The 17,733-nt window shown below is 34.8% G+C and overlaps 1 protein-coding gene across 1 annotated transcript in view; it reads left to right on the forward strand.

Annotated features, from left to right (window-relative positions):
• Positions 1-8,208, forward strand: part of LOC144436962 (uncharacterized) — a 41,154-nt gene extending 32,946 nt beyond the window's left edge. The window contains exons 20-31 of the mRNA XM_078125828.1: positions 271-390; positions 983-1,126; positions 1,435-1,735; positions 1,988-2,094; positions 2,648-2,811; positions 3,223-3,318; positions 3,874-3,979; positions 4,190-4,262; positions 4,807-4,864; positions 5,384-5,454; positions 6,072-6,147; positions 6,615-8,208. Coding sequence (XP_077981954.1) covers positions 271-390; positions 983-1,126; positions 1,435-1,735; positions 1,988-2,094; positions 2,648-2,811; positions 3,223-3,318; positions 3,874-3,979; positions 4,190-4,262; positions 4,807-4,864; positions 5,384-5,454; positions 6,072-6,147; positions 6,615-6,908 — 1,610 coding nt within the window. The 3' untranslated portion in view covers positions 6,909-8,208. The remainder of the gene's footprint in view (positions 1-270; positions 391-982; positions 1,127-1,434; positions 1,736-1,987; positions 2,095-2,647; positions 2,812-3,222; positions 3,319-3,873; positions 3,980-4,189; positions 4,263-4,806; positions 4,865-5,383; positions 5,455-6,071; positions 6,148-6,614) is intronic.
• The last annotated feature ends 9,525 nt before the right edge of the window (positions 8,209-17,733 follow it).

The following is a 17,733-nucleotide window of genomic DNA, read 5'->3' on the forward strand; positions in this document are numbered from 1 at the left end:
GGAGGGGCAATTCTCTTGATCGGCCCAGATCAGGTATTACGATTAGTACAAATATTCCCATATTCCTTTGCGTCTGAGCATGCTCAGTGTACATTGCAAGTTCACTATGATGCTTTATGAAACGTATCCAAATATAGCTTACAGTTTCAAAGTTCATCGAGAGCTTCCAAATTTGAGTTGAAGATAAACCAATAACAGTAGCTTGATCACTAATTCGACGTATTTGCCTGAGCAACATAGTTTTAAACCATTCGAAACCCCATTTTGCAGTATGCATCGACAACAACGAACGCTGTGAATTCTGGGCAAGAAATGAGGAGTGCAAGCAGAATCCTACATACATGAAGAAATACTGCCCACGTAGTTGCAAAATCTGTACAGGCGAAAAAGGTAAGTTCGTCTTTTTTAATATTACTCATATATGACAAAGATGGTGGCATGACTGCAAGTCACTTTCATTGTATTCTTTGTCGCCGCGCGCTACGTCACAAAAACTTGTTTACCAGTGTAGATGTTTTTACTTTAAGGATTCTAAGTTGCACGATAAAGAATATATTATACAAATGCTCCAATAGCTTTGATAATACAAAATAATGTGTCTGTTGTATTGTGTTATCTTAGTATACCAGCATTTGGTACCTGTCTTCTTCTCCCTTCACTAGTCACCCTCAACATACTGAAGAGTATGCTGGTAATCCTAACGTTTGGTTAGTTATTATGACAAGAAGTAGTTAAGTCTGAGCTATTAGAACATAGCTATTCGGTTCTAGATGCCAGCTGAATCTATAGGCGCGGTTGTTCGGTGGCGAAACTCACAAGACTGAGGGATTTGTTATTATGTACACACCTTTAACCTTTAAAAGTTTTCAGTCTAGGAATCCCACCTCCTGAACATTATCAGATCAATTTTAGACTATCTTTACTTGGGATTACCTTACTTTCTCATACTTTTATTTTGTGAATAATTTGTATCTTTAACCAGTGGTTCCAGATGAAAATGGGGATTGTCCCCCACAGTTCTTCAAATGCGATAGTGATATGTGCATCGATGAAGTCCTCGTGTGTGACACTATAGGCGATTGCCCTAATTCTGAAGACGAGAAATGGCCAAACTGCATTTATGAAGGTATAGTATAACAACATGATGGTGTAAATCGTTCTTTCAATTCAACATGACAATTTTTCCCAGAGTGCTCATTACTATTGATAGCCTTTTGAACATATGAGGCATTGAAAAGAGCGCCTGGCAATTACTGTTTTTTCAACTGTAGTTGTAAGACGACAACCTTGTTTCCGAGAGTTTGAGTGATATGTTTAGTCTCCAGAAAGGGTGACTATTACATTGGTTCAACATTTGCCGCCATTTTTACTTTCCGTTGTGTCAACTTGAACGGGCTTATGGTGAGTTTTTAATGGATGTTTGTTATTTAACAGATAACCATAAACAACAGAACGTGTTTCACGAAGGTTGGTGGCACAAATATTCAGATTTATCGAAAAAGGAACTTTTGTTTGACAACTTTGTGAAACACTATTTCAAGGACCCAGGCTTTGACAGAGTTCATCGCGAAGATCCCCCTGATTGGACCGGTTTTATTACGTTCAGTTCTACACCAGACTTCAGTGATATGCAGAACGTCTTGCAGCTGGACCACAAAGAAATCGCCGAATATGGTCACCAGGCAGAAGATTTCATCTTGCAATGTAGCTATAATGAAAGACCATGTAATTATAGGTATAAAACATACTCAACAATCTTTCGAAGGGCTTATTTTGGTTTAAAAGATATACATTGGAATTCTCTCTGTCGCTATTTGTTATGGTTGTTCTCATATTAAATGTAATAATAATTATGGTTATCATTTCTGTTATGTTGTTAATCAGCGTTTTTTGTCTTTTTAATTTTTGTATTTTTATATGTAGGAATTTTATACCATTGCTTTTCATGCTGTGTCTGATGTTAATTACATTTATTCGTTGATTTCAGCAACTTTAGAGTGTTTCAAGACAAGACATACGGAAGTTGTTATACATTCAATCATGGCACTAACGGAGATGTGTTAAGAAACGCAACCAAGTCTGGTGCCCAGTACGGTAAGTTGTCATTTTACATAATAATAACAAATATTTAACCTATTAAATCCAAGATAATTATTTATAAATGTGATAGTTTGTTGTTCTTTGCACCCATGTTAGTCGGATAGCATTCTCGTCTTAAAAGCCCAGTTCGGTTGAGGATTAATATTTAGGTCCGTAAGAGTTGTCCAGCAGAAATACAGAAAATGTTATCCCGAGTGGTCATATACCATCCCTATGGATTCGTTGACAAGGTAACACTAGTGTAGTGTGAGAACATGGAATTGAAACTTGGCCAATGAACTATGACCTTTCACCAAGGTGTAGAAGACAATGATCACTCATCCTCTCCAAATCTCAAAAGACGTTCTTAACTATTTGAGGTAGTATCTAAATGTATCCCCCTTTCCTCGGTATGAAACTTGTGCATGGCAAGAGTGGTTATCTACTTACTAATATGTTATGTCTATAATGAACAAAAGAACACATCAACCTAATACCATCTATCGCTTTATGTTGCAAATATTTGTTTATTGGCTGTCTCATTCATAAATCTATTTTCATTCAACAGGACTAAAACTAACCTTATTCACAGAACAACACGAATATCTTGGTATCTATGGGCAGGAGTCTGGAGTGCGTGTCACGATTCACGATGCTCGATACATGCCAATGCCGGCTGATAATGGTCTGACAGCAAAAACCGGTGCTGCTACATCATTTGCAATCAGACAGGTATCTTAATACCTTAACTATGGTTTATTGTTTTAATCATTTCCAATTCTCGATCATTCAAATGGTACATTTTCATTCTTTTGCGTCATGGTCCACTTTTCTATTCTACTGTCAATTCTCCCCATCATCGGATATTGACATGAATGTGACACGTCATAACAAATATTGCAGCATGTATATATCGTGCCACGTCGCTATATATAGGTAGCTAGGTCCTCCCGAGCCTATGTCGGCAGATCTGAATAGTTTCTGTAATGAGGCCAATGGGTTAGTTTGTTTTCTTAATTTTTGGTCAGATGTAACTGGCTAATGAAATATCCTGGCCAATTTACTCCTACATGCTTTTCTTTGCTAACTTTATATTTCGTCATACACTATAGAACGCTAATACATTATTCTTGTATATTACAGACTACATATAATCGAAAAGGGGGGAAATACAGCAAATGTAACAATACAGATGAACCAATCCATCAGCAATTTCAACATTTTCAATATTCTACCTTGGTATGTATATCTTTCTCCTGGTCATCCAATTAGGATCTATTGTTACGTCGACTCGATCGTTAGGAAATAGATTTCAAGATTGATGTTCTTAACTTATATGATTTATGCGAGCGTAAAAACACCAAGCATGATGTATAACGTAATTTATAGAAATCATTACCCGTAGTTGATAACATCATACTGCTGATTGTTATTTTCTTTGAATGAGCGAATGCGCTAAAGGTACTGTCTGAAAATCTAAGATAAAGTTCCTATCTTTTTTTCTATCTTTAATGGATACTCTGATGGTGTGATTTACAAGATTTAGAGGACTGTAGAGTAATAAATATTTCAGCAACATATGCGTACTCTACTGTCGTTTATGTTAGCGTTAATCTATGCTGTTGCACCCAGGGTGTAATTTATCATGCTCATGAAACTATGAAATTATTAAACTCTGCATGCGATCATTACTATATTGTGTTTCTGGGCGTCCTATTATATCAATTTTATGGTAAAAGCTTCATCTTATAAATCGTTTCCGGAACTCAGAACTTTCCATATTTCACTCCACAGGCTTGTCGACATTTATGTTTGCAAAACCTAATGCAAGAATATTGCGGTTGTATGGATGTGCCCTTCTATGGTGGAGGAAAATGCAAAATACTAAACAAAACCCAAGGTAAGTTGGTTTGAATGTTTTAAAAGCATCAATGAGTTATAAACAGCACATAAAGTTAACGTTTTGAATTGTTTTTCATGACGTTTTGAGAAAAGACTTTTGGTTATACATGGGATATATTTTATTTGAAAGGTCAAATGCTTTCATAGACGATATTGTGTTGTCAGTAAAGAATGGTAATTCAAGTTTACATACTTATTTACATTACAGAAGCCTGTCGTCAATTAATGCATTACTTCCAGCAAAATCAAGATTTTTCATGCGGTTGTCTGCACCCTTGCGAGTAAGTATACTTGCATTCCTAAAAGCCATATTACTTCATTTATGTCATGTCTTGGAAATACGGATGCAAATTGGACATATCTCTAAAAATAATCTCACTAGTATAATAAGGGGAAATGATTACTTCGGCGTGAAGTTAGTAAACATATCACGTGGCCTTGATTTTTAAAGGTTATTCATAATACAAAAGCAGTAACTATTATTGAGGGTTGTCTTCATGGATAATATCGTATTATTTTTTATTACATGGATACGTGGTTCTGTGTGCTTAGTTTGTCAATATTTGAAGTTTAGGAAAGGCAATAAGATCAATTATAAATAAATATGTACCTCAAGTATATAGCATATCAGACTAATGAGTAAGCATGTTATTGTTCACCTTTTGAAACTGTCATATTGTAATAGAATTTATTCAATTCTTTAAAGTTACAAAATATGTGTAACACTAATAGCCATCCCCTAAGACCGACAGATGTATTATTTTCCAGAAAACTTGTTCGCACAACTAAATTTGTAATTATTGTATTATGGAATTTAATCCGTAGTGAGAACCTCTACACCAAAACAACTTCACTCGCTTCGTGGCCATCGGAAAGTTACTTGGTAAGAACACAGTCCTACATATTTATCTAAATTTGTCTTAAGTGTCTATTATAAGTATGCGTTTGTTTCAATAGCCATACCATTATACAAACGTAACAGCTTCTAGTAATCCAGACAATGAACGCAATATTTGTAATTTCTTATGATGTTTCCCGTTTCCAAGAATATTAAATAAAAAACATTACGAATAGCCAGCTGGATTCATGGACTCCTTAACACAAAGACGAATGAAACATTAAATATTTACACAGGAACCTGGATGTGAACAATCTTAGCGTTGATCAAAAATCGTATGATTAATGCACAAGTTTGAGAACGAATCTAATTAAACTATAATCAGTATTTCCTACTGTGTGTTTTGTATATCAAACAAAGGAAGACACGTTTCATTATGGATGAAACATTATCTTGAATGTTTCTGTCTTTTTTGGGGGAAGCAGGTGCATTCAATATCAGTCTATTTCTATACCTTTCATCATATTAACTTAACCATTTCTACTCTAATATGATTTAAAACAGAGGCAGCTGTTGAAAAACATCAATGTCATCAACCCAAAGACAAAACGAATATCCGACTACGAATCTGCTCAGTAAGTTTCTATTTCATTGGTTTTGGGTATTTTAGAGATAAATTTGACGTTATTTGGGAAGAGGTTAGACACATTGCTCAATAGCATCCTTGGTTTGTAATATTTAATGAGGAAAGGAATCATTGTCGGATATTTACGATACTGTACATTTATCACTGTTAGAATGTGTTAGTAATTTCAAATATCAAGAACCAACCTTTCGTACCGCTTAACATCTTATATTAATGTGCTATTAAACTCATCATCGATAGAGGGATATAGACCCAATATATGAAACGCCCAAAACATTAAGTCGTATTTGCTGCCTTACTGACTGACTGACTGACTGACTGACTGACTGACTCACTCACTCACTCACTCACTCACTCACTCACTCACTCACTTATTCACCAACCAACCTACCTACCTTTCAGCGTGCCTGCCTGCCCACCCTACCCCCATCTGCATACCTACATATTCACCTCCTTAAGTGATATTTATTTATTCACACGCGTACGCACGCACGCCACACATATTTACACACTTTATTTATTTATTTATTTATTTATTTATTTGGCCTGTATGTATTGTATTTCAATATTTCAATACTTGACCTTTAATGTGTTTTTGTCTTCCAGGAAGAACTTGGCCTACATTGAGGTATATTATGACAGTCTAAGCGTTCAATATGTTAGAGAAGACATAGCGTATACGGTAGGGACTTCATTATCATTTATTGCCATAATATGCTTATTGAATGAAACTTATTTTGGTTTGTGCCTTCAGCGAAATTAGGGTTGGAAATAGTTAACACTCAATGGAAAAACACGTTTCAGTGTAGTATAGCATGTGTAATATTGTTAAAGAAATTTTAATAATTTTAATTGTCGATCTGGAAACCAACTTCACATTCCTGCTTTAACCATATATCCAACAGTTTTTAAGAGTATATCTACAGCCTTTGGTATACTTTTTATTTTAATGTCTTTGTATCTGACATGTTGTTGACCTGTTTGTGCTACTTTGCATTTATGGCACACACGGTTCTCAGGCTTTGAGTGTTCTATACGTTTTTATACCGTACACTGACATAATCAACATTCTAAGATCCTAGTATTTGCATTTCAGGTCAACATAAATTTGATATGACTGAAAACTCATATACATGTTTACACTTTCAGGATGACGACTTAATGAGTGACTTAGGTGGACTACTTGGCTTGTACATCGGTGTGTCTGTAATTACAGTATGTGAACTGTGCGCATATATAAAAAGTCTCGGTGTACTATTTTTTCTTTCACTACGAGACTGTTGTTCTCTTAAAAAGACAGAGACTAACGTATCAGACGATAGTCAGAAAGATGAAGGAAGCATTCATGAGGAAACACGTGCAAATAGCGAGGCAGACAGGGAAATGGAAAACCCAACACAGGATAACGAAGATGACACAACAGCTGAGACAGAAAATTTGTGATAACGACAATGCTTGAATAAACTATATAGACATTTACAAAATAATTTGGGAAAATGTATTTACAATCAGTATATCCGCTTGTGATGCCCTAGCTAGGAAACATATTTTTGCCTAATAACAGTACGTGGACAGGACCAAAAGATTACTTTTTGTTACACTTCGGGCATGGGGCTAACAAGGACTGCAGTTTGTTTTGATAATTAATTTGAATCCGATAATCACCAGAGTGCACTTACAATGACAATTTCCTTGGTACATGTTGTTGGGGGCATTCTAGAGGTTATACTAGCACAGCAGGCGGAACACGTTCCCGTCCATAAAAATGCTATATAATAACCGAACCTGACTCTCTGATCATGTTTGTATCATATAAGATATTGATAATGTATCAAAGCAATCTGGAAAGACAGTCCCAATTAATGTTATATTATCTGTCTACGGCATTTGCATAATTCTGTAAGATTACATCAGCAGTGGATAATATCAATCACATTTTATAGTCTGAAACATTATATTACATTGCATTACATTACATTTACATTACATTACGTTACATTACATTCAACTGTCGTCTGCTTGAATAATACCCGCTATTTGAAGAGCCACAGAATACAACAGCATGACGACAAGCCGAATCGCACTCTATCAGTATTGTCTTATATGTAAGAACCAATCATTGGCTTTTTTATTTCACTTGAGAATAGGTATAGTAGTTTTAAACGGTTACTGAAAAATCATCACGTGATTCTTTAAAAAATAACTTTTGGAGCTAGTTCATGATGATAGTGAATGATAAAATTGGTTTACAGCATGTTGTAAAGGGGACATTTTTAAATTTCCTTTTATGACATTTTCCGCTAATGGATATCTACAGATATATGATATACCAGTTTATGAAAGTAGTTATTATATTTTTATAATCATTTACATACGATTCGTAGGAGCGAAGACCTTTTGGCAAATTTTATTCAGAGATATTTGCATTTGTCATTTGTAGTCTATGGATTTGTAGTCAGAACGCTATAGATTTCTATCTACACAAAGTGGAAGGCAGAGCCTTGTTTGTGTTTTGACAGATTATATAACACGTAGAAGTAACCCTTATGTTTTTCATGACGTTTAAAATCTTCACTTTCATTAACTCTGTTTCCAATTATATCGTGATCGAAGTTTGATTTTTGATTATTCTAAGGCTGACTACTACCCCGTTCAAAGAATGATTTGAATTTGCTTACAGATTGAATCATTTTCAAATATGCAAATAGTTGAATGGTAAAATCGTAGTTTTCCTTTGGCAATATTATACCATTTCAGCATTTGGAAACTTGTTTGCGAAATAAATGATTATATATATAATGTGTGTATATTATTTCGTTATGACATGTAAACAAGGACGACTTTCATACTTAACTATACCATGCAACATAGTGAACATAAAATGCTCCTCGGAAATAAGCGCCTTTAAACGTATGCTGCTACTTTGTTCTAGAAAACTCCAACCTATTCTCAGTTAAATCATTATAAAAAATGTCGGATCACCGTACAAATGTTTGAAAATTACATCAAAATTTCAGTCCTTTTAGAATTCAATATGGCCGCCGAAAATTCTGCTAATTGTATGGAGAAATAAAAGATTGGCGATTTCCTTGAAAAGAAGACCGTGAACCGATAATAATTAAAACTAACGAAGTTAGCTTAAGATTTCTTCATTGAATGACATGCTTGTTAATATATTTGCTTCGTATTGATATTTCCTTTGCAATATATTGTATGTACATACTTTATACACTTTTCAAGCAAATAATTCTCAATAAAGATAAGGAAAATGAGTTGGTGTACGTCATACAATTAAAATGTACAAAAGTACAAATGTACAAAATATATATTTGCATCATCATTAATGGGAATTACATGATCCCTCAAAAACAATTTCTACAAATTATCACACTTACGTTTTAAACCGTTTTATATACTCGTTGTCAGTTATCATGCCATAGTTATGGACTAAAATGGTCCTATTTCATTAGAAATAACCATACCTCATGCAAGGTGCTATATTTTGTTATTTCTAACTAGGGGTTTAATGAATCAACATTATATTTGCAAAAGTCTCACAACCAACCTTACTAATGGCTCCCCCACAAGGTGAGACCAATGAACCCAATATTTGAAATGCTGTTATAATATATGTTTCACTTCGTATTGCTATTAAGGAAAACACGAAATGTACTTTTCTCATTCATGTCATAATATGTAGTACTACTTTATAAAACCAATTATACAAGTATCTTGTCTCTAGAAATATCCTACTTTACATGACACTTGCTTGTTTAATCATTGTGAATTTTGTTAATACAAATCATTATTCATAAAGAACAAAAAAAAAACAGAACATAATTAGTTTTCATCTCGTCTCCGACTTCTTGTAGGCACATATGCCTTTGCTTACGTAAGTAAGCACTTGATTTAATGTGTTTCCGACCTATTAGATGCAATGGATCATTAGGTTGACATGTTGATGCGACAAATTATTTCCCGGTAACAGGTCATACATTTTGACAAGCCCGTGATGTCTTTATATCAAGGCACATGCAGCATTTACCAACAGTAATATTTCTTTATGTTATTTTATATTCACAATAATTTATTTGTCCATACCCAATCCCCAATCTCAGTTCTTGTTACGCAAACGGCTAATGTCCAGCTGTAAGACGGTCTTCTGTTCAGTCCTAAATTTGCATTCGGTCTGAATACCTATAACCCAGGAATTACATTTCACTTAAGTATGATAAATGAATTGAAGTCATGTATGTAAAATAGTGAGTTATTTATATCAATGTTAGATTCTTTGATATGTCAGCCCATACAATACCTACAATTTAATATGTATATTTGAATTGCTGAAGTATGCATCCAGATATGTAATACCCTTGGGGTCCTAACGCACATTCAAATTATTGAAGTTTTTGCATTGATCGACTATAAAAGTAGACAAGTACAATATTTCTGACAATATAGTAAGATTTGCCAAAGGTTAATATTTCTTCACACGCTATGTTCTATTTCTTTCCGGTACTAACTGAACGGTGTTTCAACGTAATTTCAAAGTATTCTGAAAGCAATTATGGAGATGTGATATTCAACAAATCAATATCAAATGAACGGATCCTATTGGTATTTCATATGCACAAATATATTCGAAGTCATCGTACGATATTCCAGACACAATACATGATGCCTAAGCAGACGATAACATATCATTTGTTTTCACTAAACAGGAATTTGATATATAAAACTTAAAAAACAAAACTTGGAACTTTGCATTTTCCCATAAATAGTGTTAACGTTTAATTTACCTAATCTATATTTTACCTAATCTATATCCAATTAACACGGGGCTTTTATTAAACATGGATAAACAATGGACGATCGTTTTGTTTTCACATATTATCAATAACGTTACGTGATCAAGTATTAACATAAATATCTCTTTTATTAATTGACCCCTTTAATCTCTCTAAATAATGTATTTGTGTCAACACTCATAATATCCGAGAACATATTTGAACAGGGTTTAAGCTTTGCGCACTGACGATAATAATGCCTCCTGTCCAGTACGATCCATGAGTAAGACATTTACACTCATCATCAAGCGATGCATCTCATGTAAGAATAGTAAATCTTAAACTGCGTTTATTGGAATTAAATGGTTGTATGGTGATATATCACACCATTTCGTGTCTTTTTAATACAGTTCAACGGTCATATTGTGGGGAAAATGTGATACATTATGTCATTTCGCGTCTTTTTCACATAGTTCAAGGATCATATTGTGACAGTATTCCAGGTCAGTTTTAAAACTGTGAAGAAATTCTGGGTAACCGTGTAGTCATCAGCCGATCAGATATGTAATTTGAAATGAAAACTGGATAGCCCTTCAGTTAACGCCAAAATTAACTTATGAACAGGGATAAAATCTTCTTTGCTTGTGTCACTTCCTCACTTCCTCATTTTATCACTCTAACATCGTCTTTCATTAAAAGGGGTTAATTAATGTCTATCTTTTATTACTATATTATTCATTGAAATAGTTGACAACGTTTTGAAAAAAATATTCTCGTTGATATTCAAGAGACGTTATCTGAGAATATGTAGGGCCATGCGCGGTGGAAAACCATGGAGAAAATGCCATTTTTAGGACAACAACTGTATACAGTGCCCCATTCGTAATTGCATATTAGTATACAGGGAAAGTTGATGTTGTTCAAGTACAAGTATAGTGTGTATGTTGTATATGACCCTGTGCAATATGCAAGTATTTCCTTTAGAGTTATAGGAGTGATCTCCCGACAGTTAAAGTTTCATAGCACAATTTAGATTCATTAAGTGGATTTAAAAGGTAACCACATGGCCGTTTACAGAATTTGAAGTAGCTTCAGTTCTTGAATTGAAGAGATCCGTACCGACATTGTTACAGTTCAGAAAGCAGGAACTTTCTTTGCAATAAAGAAATGACTACCAAAACAATAAATACTTACTATCGTTCATATCTTCCCAATATCTTCAAATATACAAATGGAATGGTTCAATCCAACTGAATAGATAAATTACCGTTCTAGTAGTTGCTAATGCTACTGTGTATGTACTGCTTGATGGTCATGTGTATACTATAGTACATTTGTGAGATACTCTTACGGCTTGATCACTTAGTGATCATAAATGTTTCATCAAATACAAAATGAGTCGAAAGAGTTACAGCTTCTTGGGGCTTCAAGCAATTTTCGCAACATCTGATGATTATGATAAAGAATATTTGTATGGAATTTTGCTTTAAGGATATCCATTGACATGGCTCGTGTATTTTAGGAAAGGAAAAGCTTACACGTATTCTATCTGACTAAAATGCCTAAATTTAAAGCAGAACTGTTACAAAAATTATTTCATTGTTTTCACATCCAGACGTTTTGAGAAGTAATCTATTTTATTAATTCATACATTCATTTGTCTATTTATAATGTTTTCCAATTACTCATGTGTTTAATTACTTTAGTTTACCCAGGTATCATTAAGTAATAAGTATTTCCAAAGAATTGGCTGAGACTATTAAAATAAACAACTTTTAAAATTACAATGCACATAAACCAAAAACATCACAACACTGAAAGATTTATATGATAGAAAAATGTAGTAAAAATGTTGGATTGATATTCGCACAAAACAAATACTTGAACTATTGCCGGGTATTATTCTGTATCATTCTACTATAAACAATGCTTTGGATTTGCAATTTGGAATTCAAAGAGTTGATACTAAGAAACTAAAGCTACCAGAAAAATAGTTTGAATTAAGCAGTGTCTGACAAGTGTAAGAATAACAAATCGATGAGTTAAATCCCTATTTTTACGTTGACCATTTGAACAGCTTTGTGTTGTATTTTACTATTAGGGTGGTCAGATTGACTAAGTGTGTGGTTTGTCAATGCAGAATAATTGTAGACTTTGGTTGAAATGGTTTTCTAAAATGTCATTTCTTTCCTCGACTCCTAAAATTCCTGTGAAGAAGTATCCTTCCTTTTGCTCGTAGTTCAACAATGTCTTCCTCTTCTTGGGAACTTTCAGATATATCACTTAACACTGATTTCTAAATTAATGAAAATGGCCATTTTTATTTTGCAGTAGCTATTTCGAGAAGTAACTTGATTGAAATGGTATGGGAGCTTTCAGCGAAAGTGCATGTAAATTAACCCTTGGAATAAGAACTAAGAGCACGTTTTGTTAAATAAGTGTTTTATACTACTTCTTTTGTAACAGCACCTTAAAGATTTACTGCACGTCTCAGCTTAATCCCTACTTCATTAGTGGACTACATTCCTTGATGGACTCTTTTATCTCGAATTAGGTGTTGTCTGGAGGTTAGCCTTGGCTCTTTATTAGTGTGCAGTAATAGAATTATCGAACCACACAGTTCCACTAAAATGTTTTGTAGGGCAGTAAATAACGCCTTTATATAAAGTAGACGTAGATGAACAAAACTAGTACAAGTTGAATAGATTTACATTTACTGTCTGAAAACGCAAAAATGTCAGCGTCCGATGTCTCCGTACTAGAGGGTAATGCTATTCTGATAAACGCTCCAAGGAATGCAACTTGATAAAAAGGTATTACTTCATCATCACCCAAGAAAGTCTTCCCGTCGTCAAATGTAAATGAGGGAATTAAATTGCTTTACGGCGATAAGGACCTGTATGCGAGTTTAAATGTATGTGACATGGGATTTAATTTGTCTTGGAAATATGTGCCATCACCGTATTTATATCTGGTTCAAATGTGGTTTATCAAGACTTGGGCCGTTCCCTTGTCTGGTTGATACTTTTGGTCATAGTCTTTGTTTAAGAACTGGGCTATAGTCGTGTAATTATGACCACTGGCATGATATATATAGAATATTTACTTGCCTAGATTGTCGGCACACACGCAATGTTGACTATATATGTTGGTCTGGACTATGTATTAGTCTAAACTAGTCTATCTATTGGTTTAGATCTTTGCCACGACGTCGTCACAGCTCAGGAGAGAGACTGCGTTTTATAGTAAAGAGAACATGTTTAGATATGTCTTGGTCTAGAGCATGTCTTTGCAAAGATTGTGTATCGGTAGCGACTTTGTTTTTGCTGAAGACTATTGGTCTAGACTATGTCTTGGTGCAGACTAAGTCTTGTTCAAGGCTGTGTGTATGTCTGGGCCATTAATATGTCTTCGTAAAGTTTGGTCTACATTATGTATCAAATTTTGTTAAAATTGTTTTATCGAACAGTGTTTATTATCTCTAGGCTATTGGTAATAATTATGTCAGGTTTGGTTTAAACATTATCGTAGTCAAGAGTGTGTCAACATGTTATGCCTCGTGGTATGAACACTTGCACTAAATTGTTCATACATATTCCTCCACCATGCGCATCTTTGTCTGATACATGACAACATGATCCAACGCTACTAAAATCCCATGTCTTCATGCGCATGGGGAAGGGGTGATGGGGAAGGAGTTATGGGAGGGGTAAGCATGTAATAGGAAACGGGGTTCTTTAAGATGAATTAATCGCATTGTGTATTAACTAGGACCATTGCAGGATTTTAACATGACATGTTACGAAATGTTTGGTTGCACCTTTGAATTCGAACTGCCCAACTGACTGTTAATTAAATATAGTTACATTTAGATCACTGTTTTATGTCATGAACATAATATAAACCGATTCCATTGGTGGGTTGTAAAATGTATAATGATAATTCACTGATTTTTTTAATTTATGATATCCTGATTATAGATTAAATATACAAATATTTCAACTAAATATTGCCAGGTGTTCTGCAACGTAATTATTGGATTTTTGTGATGACAATAAACACGAATATGTTGCTACGAACTACAAACCTGTATCATAGCAAATCCTCTCTGTAGATGCCAGTGTGCTATTTAAAAAAAAGCTTTTAACAAATGCACAGTACATTTGGCAGATTTGGCGTGTACAAAATGATTTATATTGAGAAATTCTTCAGTACTGAATTCGCGCATTGATTAAACTCATTAAATTAGACTTTACATTCCTTCATCTTATCGTCTGGGGCAATAGATAATTGAAGTCCACGTGATTATTCTGTATGTATGTGATGTCGTTATTGAAAAGGAATCCATTTATCACTACAGGCGATAACCAATTAATGGGCAATTCTTTTGATAATAAGGGAAATGCGATCCTTTCTTCTGACTTCCGTGAAAGGCTTGGTTGCAATTGCTAGGTTTTATCTGGACTTAATGAATACAATTGCATTGAAAGATTGGCGTTTGTGTCTTCGGGTAGACTACAGTGCTTTCATGTCATTTCCAATATATTTGGTGAGCAATGGTAAGTAATTAATTAACTGTAGTGTGCTGTTGACACACACACACACACAATTCACTGACAACATTAATGCATTTGTTGAAGATATCGCATTCTGAATATATGGTGCGAAAACCTAGGACGTCCTAATTTATGAGTATTTTAAAAAACATTCTGTCTTTTCAAAACATGACATTATGATTCGATTTGCAAATTCATTTTACGTACGCACGCACACGCACACACACACACACACACACACACACACACACACACACACATACACACACATACATACAGTTAGATGAATAGTCTTACTTGTAATATTTACCGTACTCATTATATTGTTATCAACCCTGTCCGTTATGTAATAATTCTGAAATATTGCTTCTTGTATCAAAATATTGAAACATTTACATATGAATTGATAATTGATCACCTTGCCATCAATTAATTATGTATTTTAAGATTCATACATAATATCAATACATCTATTATGAATATTTACAATGCTCATTTTACCAGGAGCACTCTAGCCTACTTCATATTAGAAATATGATTAAAAAATGTAATAACTAACTCGTCATACCCTTTTCACCTGTGAACCATATATTATACATTCGCGTATGTACTGCTCGCAAAAAGATTATCATATAAGCTCTTTAAAACGATAAATCATGACGAGAGATTAGCTTGAATGCAGTTAGATATAACAAGCCAGTACATGGGTTAATATTAAACTGTGTGTGGCTGAAAATAGAGATATCGTTAACAGCGGCCTTCATAGGATGCGTTCCTCAAGCCGTGTTTTTATCGATTTCGAACATTTCGGTAAAGCGAACATTCAATCCAACTCGTTATTCTGGTTTGATCTTATTGTTATACTTGTCAGTGCATTGATATATTCTTGTTTGAATGCTGCCGTTTACATGTACACTGGAAAACACGTTTGAAAAGTAAAACGCATATCAAAGTCCCTTCCAAATGAATTAATTACACTTGGCCTGTTGTCGATAGTTTGCAGGACTCGATCACTAGGGGAGCATACGTGCGTAAACGTGTTGAACAACAACAGCGAGTCACTATACCACACTCTGTAACAAGAATACGAGGGAAAATGTTTAGTTAAATCTATTTGGTTTGAGAATTTGATGGCAACACATGTAAGACTGTCACACAGTGATTCGTGTCACTCTCTTTTAAAGACATACAATAGCTTAGATAGCGATCATTTGAATCATTTTTTGACGGATGAACAAGCGCACGAAGTGAGGAGATCTATTTTATGTAATTGACAGCTCATTGTTATTGTTTCAATCGGCCTGTAGGGGGCGACCTTTCAGGACCAGGAAATGAGACTGGGGATTTATTGCCACGATTTCAGTTTGCAAATATAAGATCTTATTGAGTTTTTGTCGCAAAGAAAGGTCGTGATAGTGTGAATTGTCAAACTGGTAGATTAACGGTCATCGATGATATTGGCAACTATCAAATAAAAAGTAACGTACGAATATAGCCCTGGTTTTCTTATAAATAGCTCTGGTATTATTTGCGTGGATTGATGGATCATCGTTGTATTCTTTTCTCCAAGCACCCACCAAGTGTCACCTCATTAGTGGTAAAATATGCTTGTTTATTCATGAAAAGAATATTAATGATCTACACAGATGCCGGTAGCGCAAGTACTCTCCCATTTTAGCGCAGATAAAACCAAGCTGACGCTATTATTCCCATGTACAACCTTTAACGACACCTGTTCTAACACTTTACTCGCTCTGCGTTCAGAAGCAAATCGTTGTTGTCAAGGAAACGAGATTCAGAGGTGGCTGAGAAGCGGGCGTGGTTAATTACATGAGTAAGTTTGTCGTAGTTCACATTGGTTGATACTGACCCCACAGTCGCACTCGGCCACATCGCTACAACTGATAGGTTAGCGTGGTTTGTCGTATGCATAGTTCGTCCCGTTACTGATCTCGCCCTACGTTCTATTACCTTCGGATTCGTGCCCTGAATATCGATTGACTCTCACACGGACGCCTCTACCTCGCACACTAGCAGTGAAAACAACACGCTGCACGGGTGAATCTAACGCCAGCCATGCCGATTTTTAAGAAGGCTTATTCCCATTCATGTTATTCCGGCAGATATTTCAAGTGTTAAAAGGTAAGTGTACAATTTGTCCTGTGTTGTATTTAACTTTGCAAGGATAAGGATGGATGTTAGGTTCAATTTCCACGTCGGGTCATTAAATTACCTTTCTACGATATAAAAGATATACTACTTGAAACTAAAATATATTCGGAGACGCCACACCAACTGTTTTTATGTCCATTTTGAAAATGTCTCAAATATAGCACGGGTGACGTCAGAATTCCGCAAATATGCTGGTAGTAGACACACCACTTCTGCCATTTATCATTTAGCAGTAAATGCCTCCTCTTACCACTGCTTTGCATACATCAACCATTTCTGTCGCCCATCCATTTGCATTGCCATATAATGCTAACATATCGTACGCGTGGGTTGGAATGGCACAATCACGCTAGCCATATTAGGGGGGAAATTCAGCTCAGAAACGCAGTTTCAAGTTACTGTATTACTTTCATTTCATATAACATTGGATTCGTGTATCATTTATTATCTAACCGCATTTTTGAATAGGATTTCTCGCAATAAAAAATCGAGGTTAAAATTTTCAATATTTACAGGATATGCATCTCATGCGGTAGTAGGTAGGAGACAAAATGTCGAGAACCGTTGATTATATTACCATGGATGTGTATGGTTTGTGTGTGTTTTTTTAAAAAGAGTATCGCCATAACATACTATGACCCGCGAGTCATTTGAAAACTTGCTGATCCGTGAACTATGTCGAAATTCATTCTAAAAATGCAATTACAACGTAACCAAATATACACTGTAAAACAAGGCAAAAACAGCTATTGT

This window comes from Glandiceps talaboti, chromosome 6, assembly GCF_964340395.1.
Source record: "Glandiceps talaboti chromosome 6, keGlaTala1.1, whole genome shotgun sequence".
NCBI lineage: Eukaryota > Metazoa > Hemichordata > Enteropneusta > Spengelidae > Glandiceps > Glandiceps talaboti.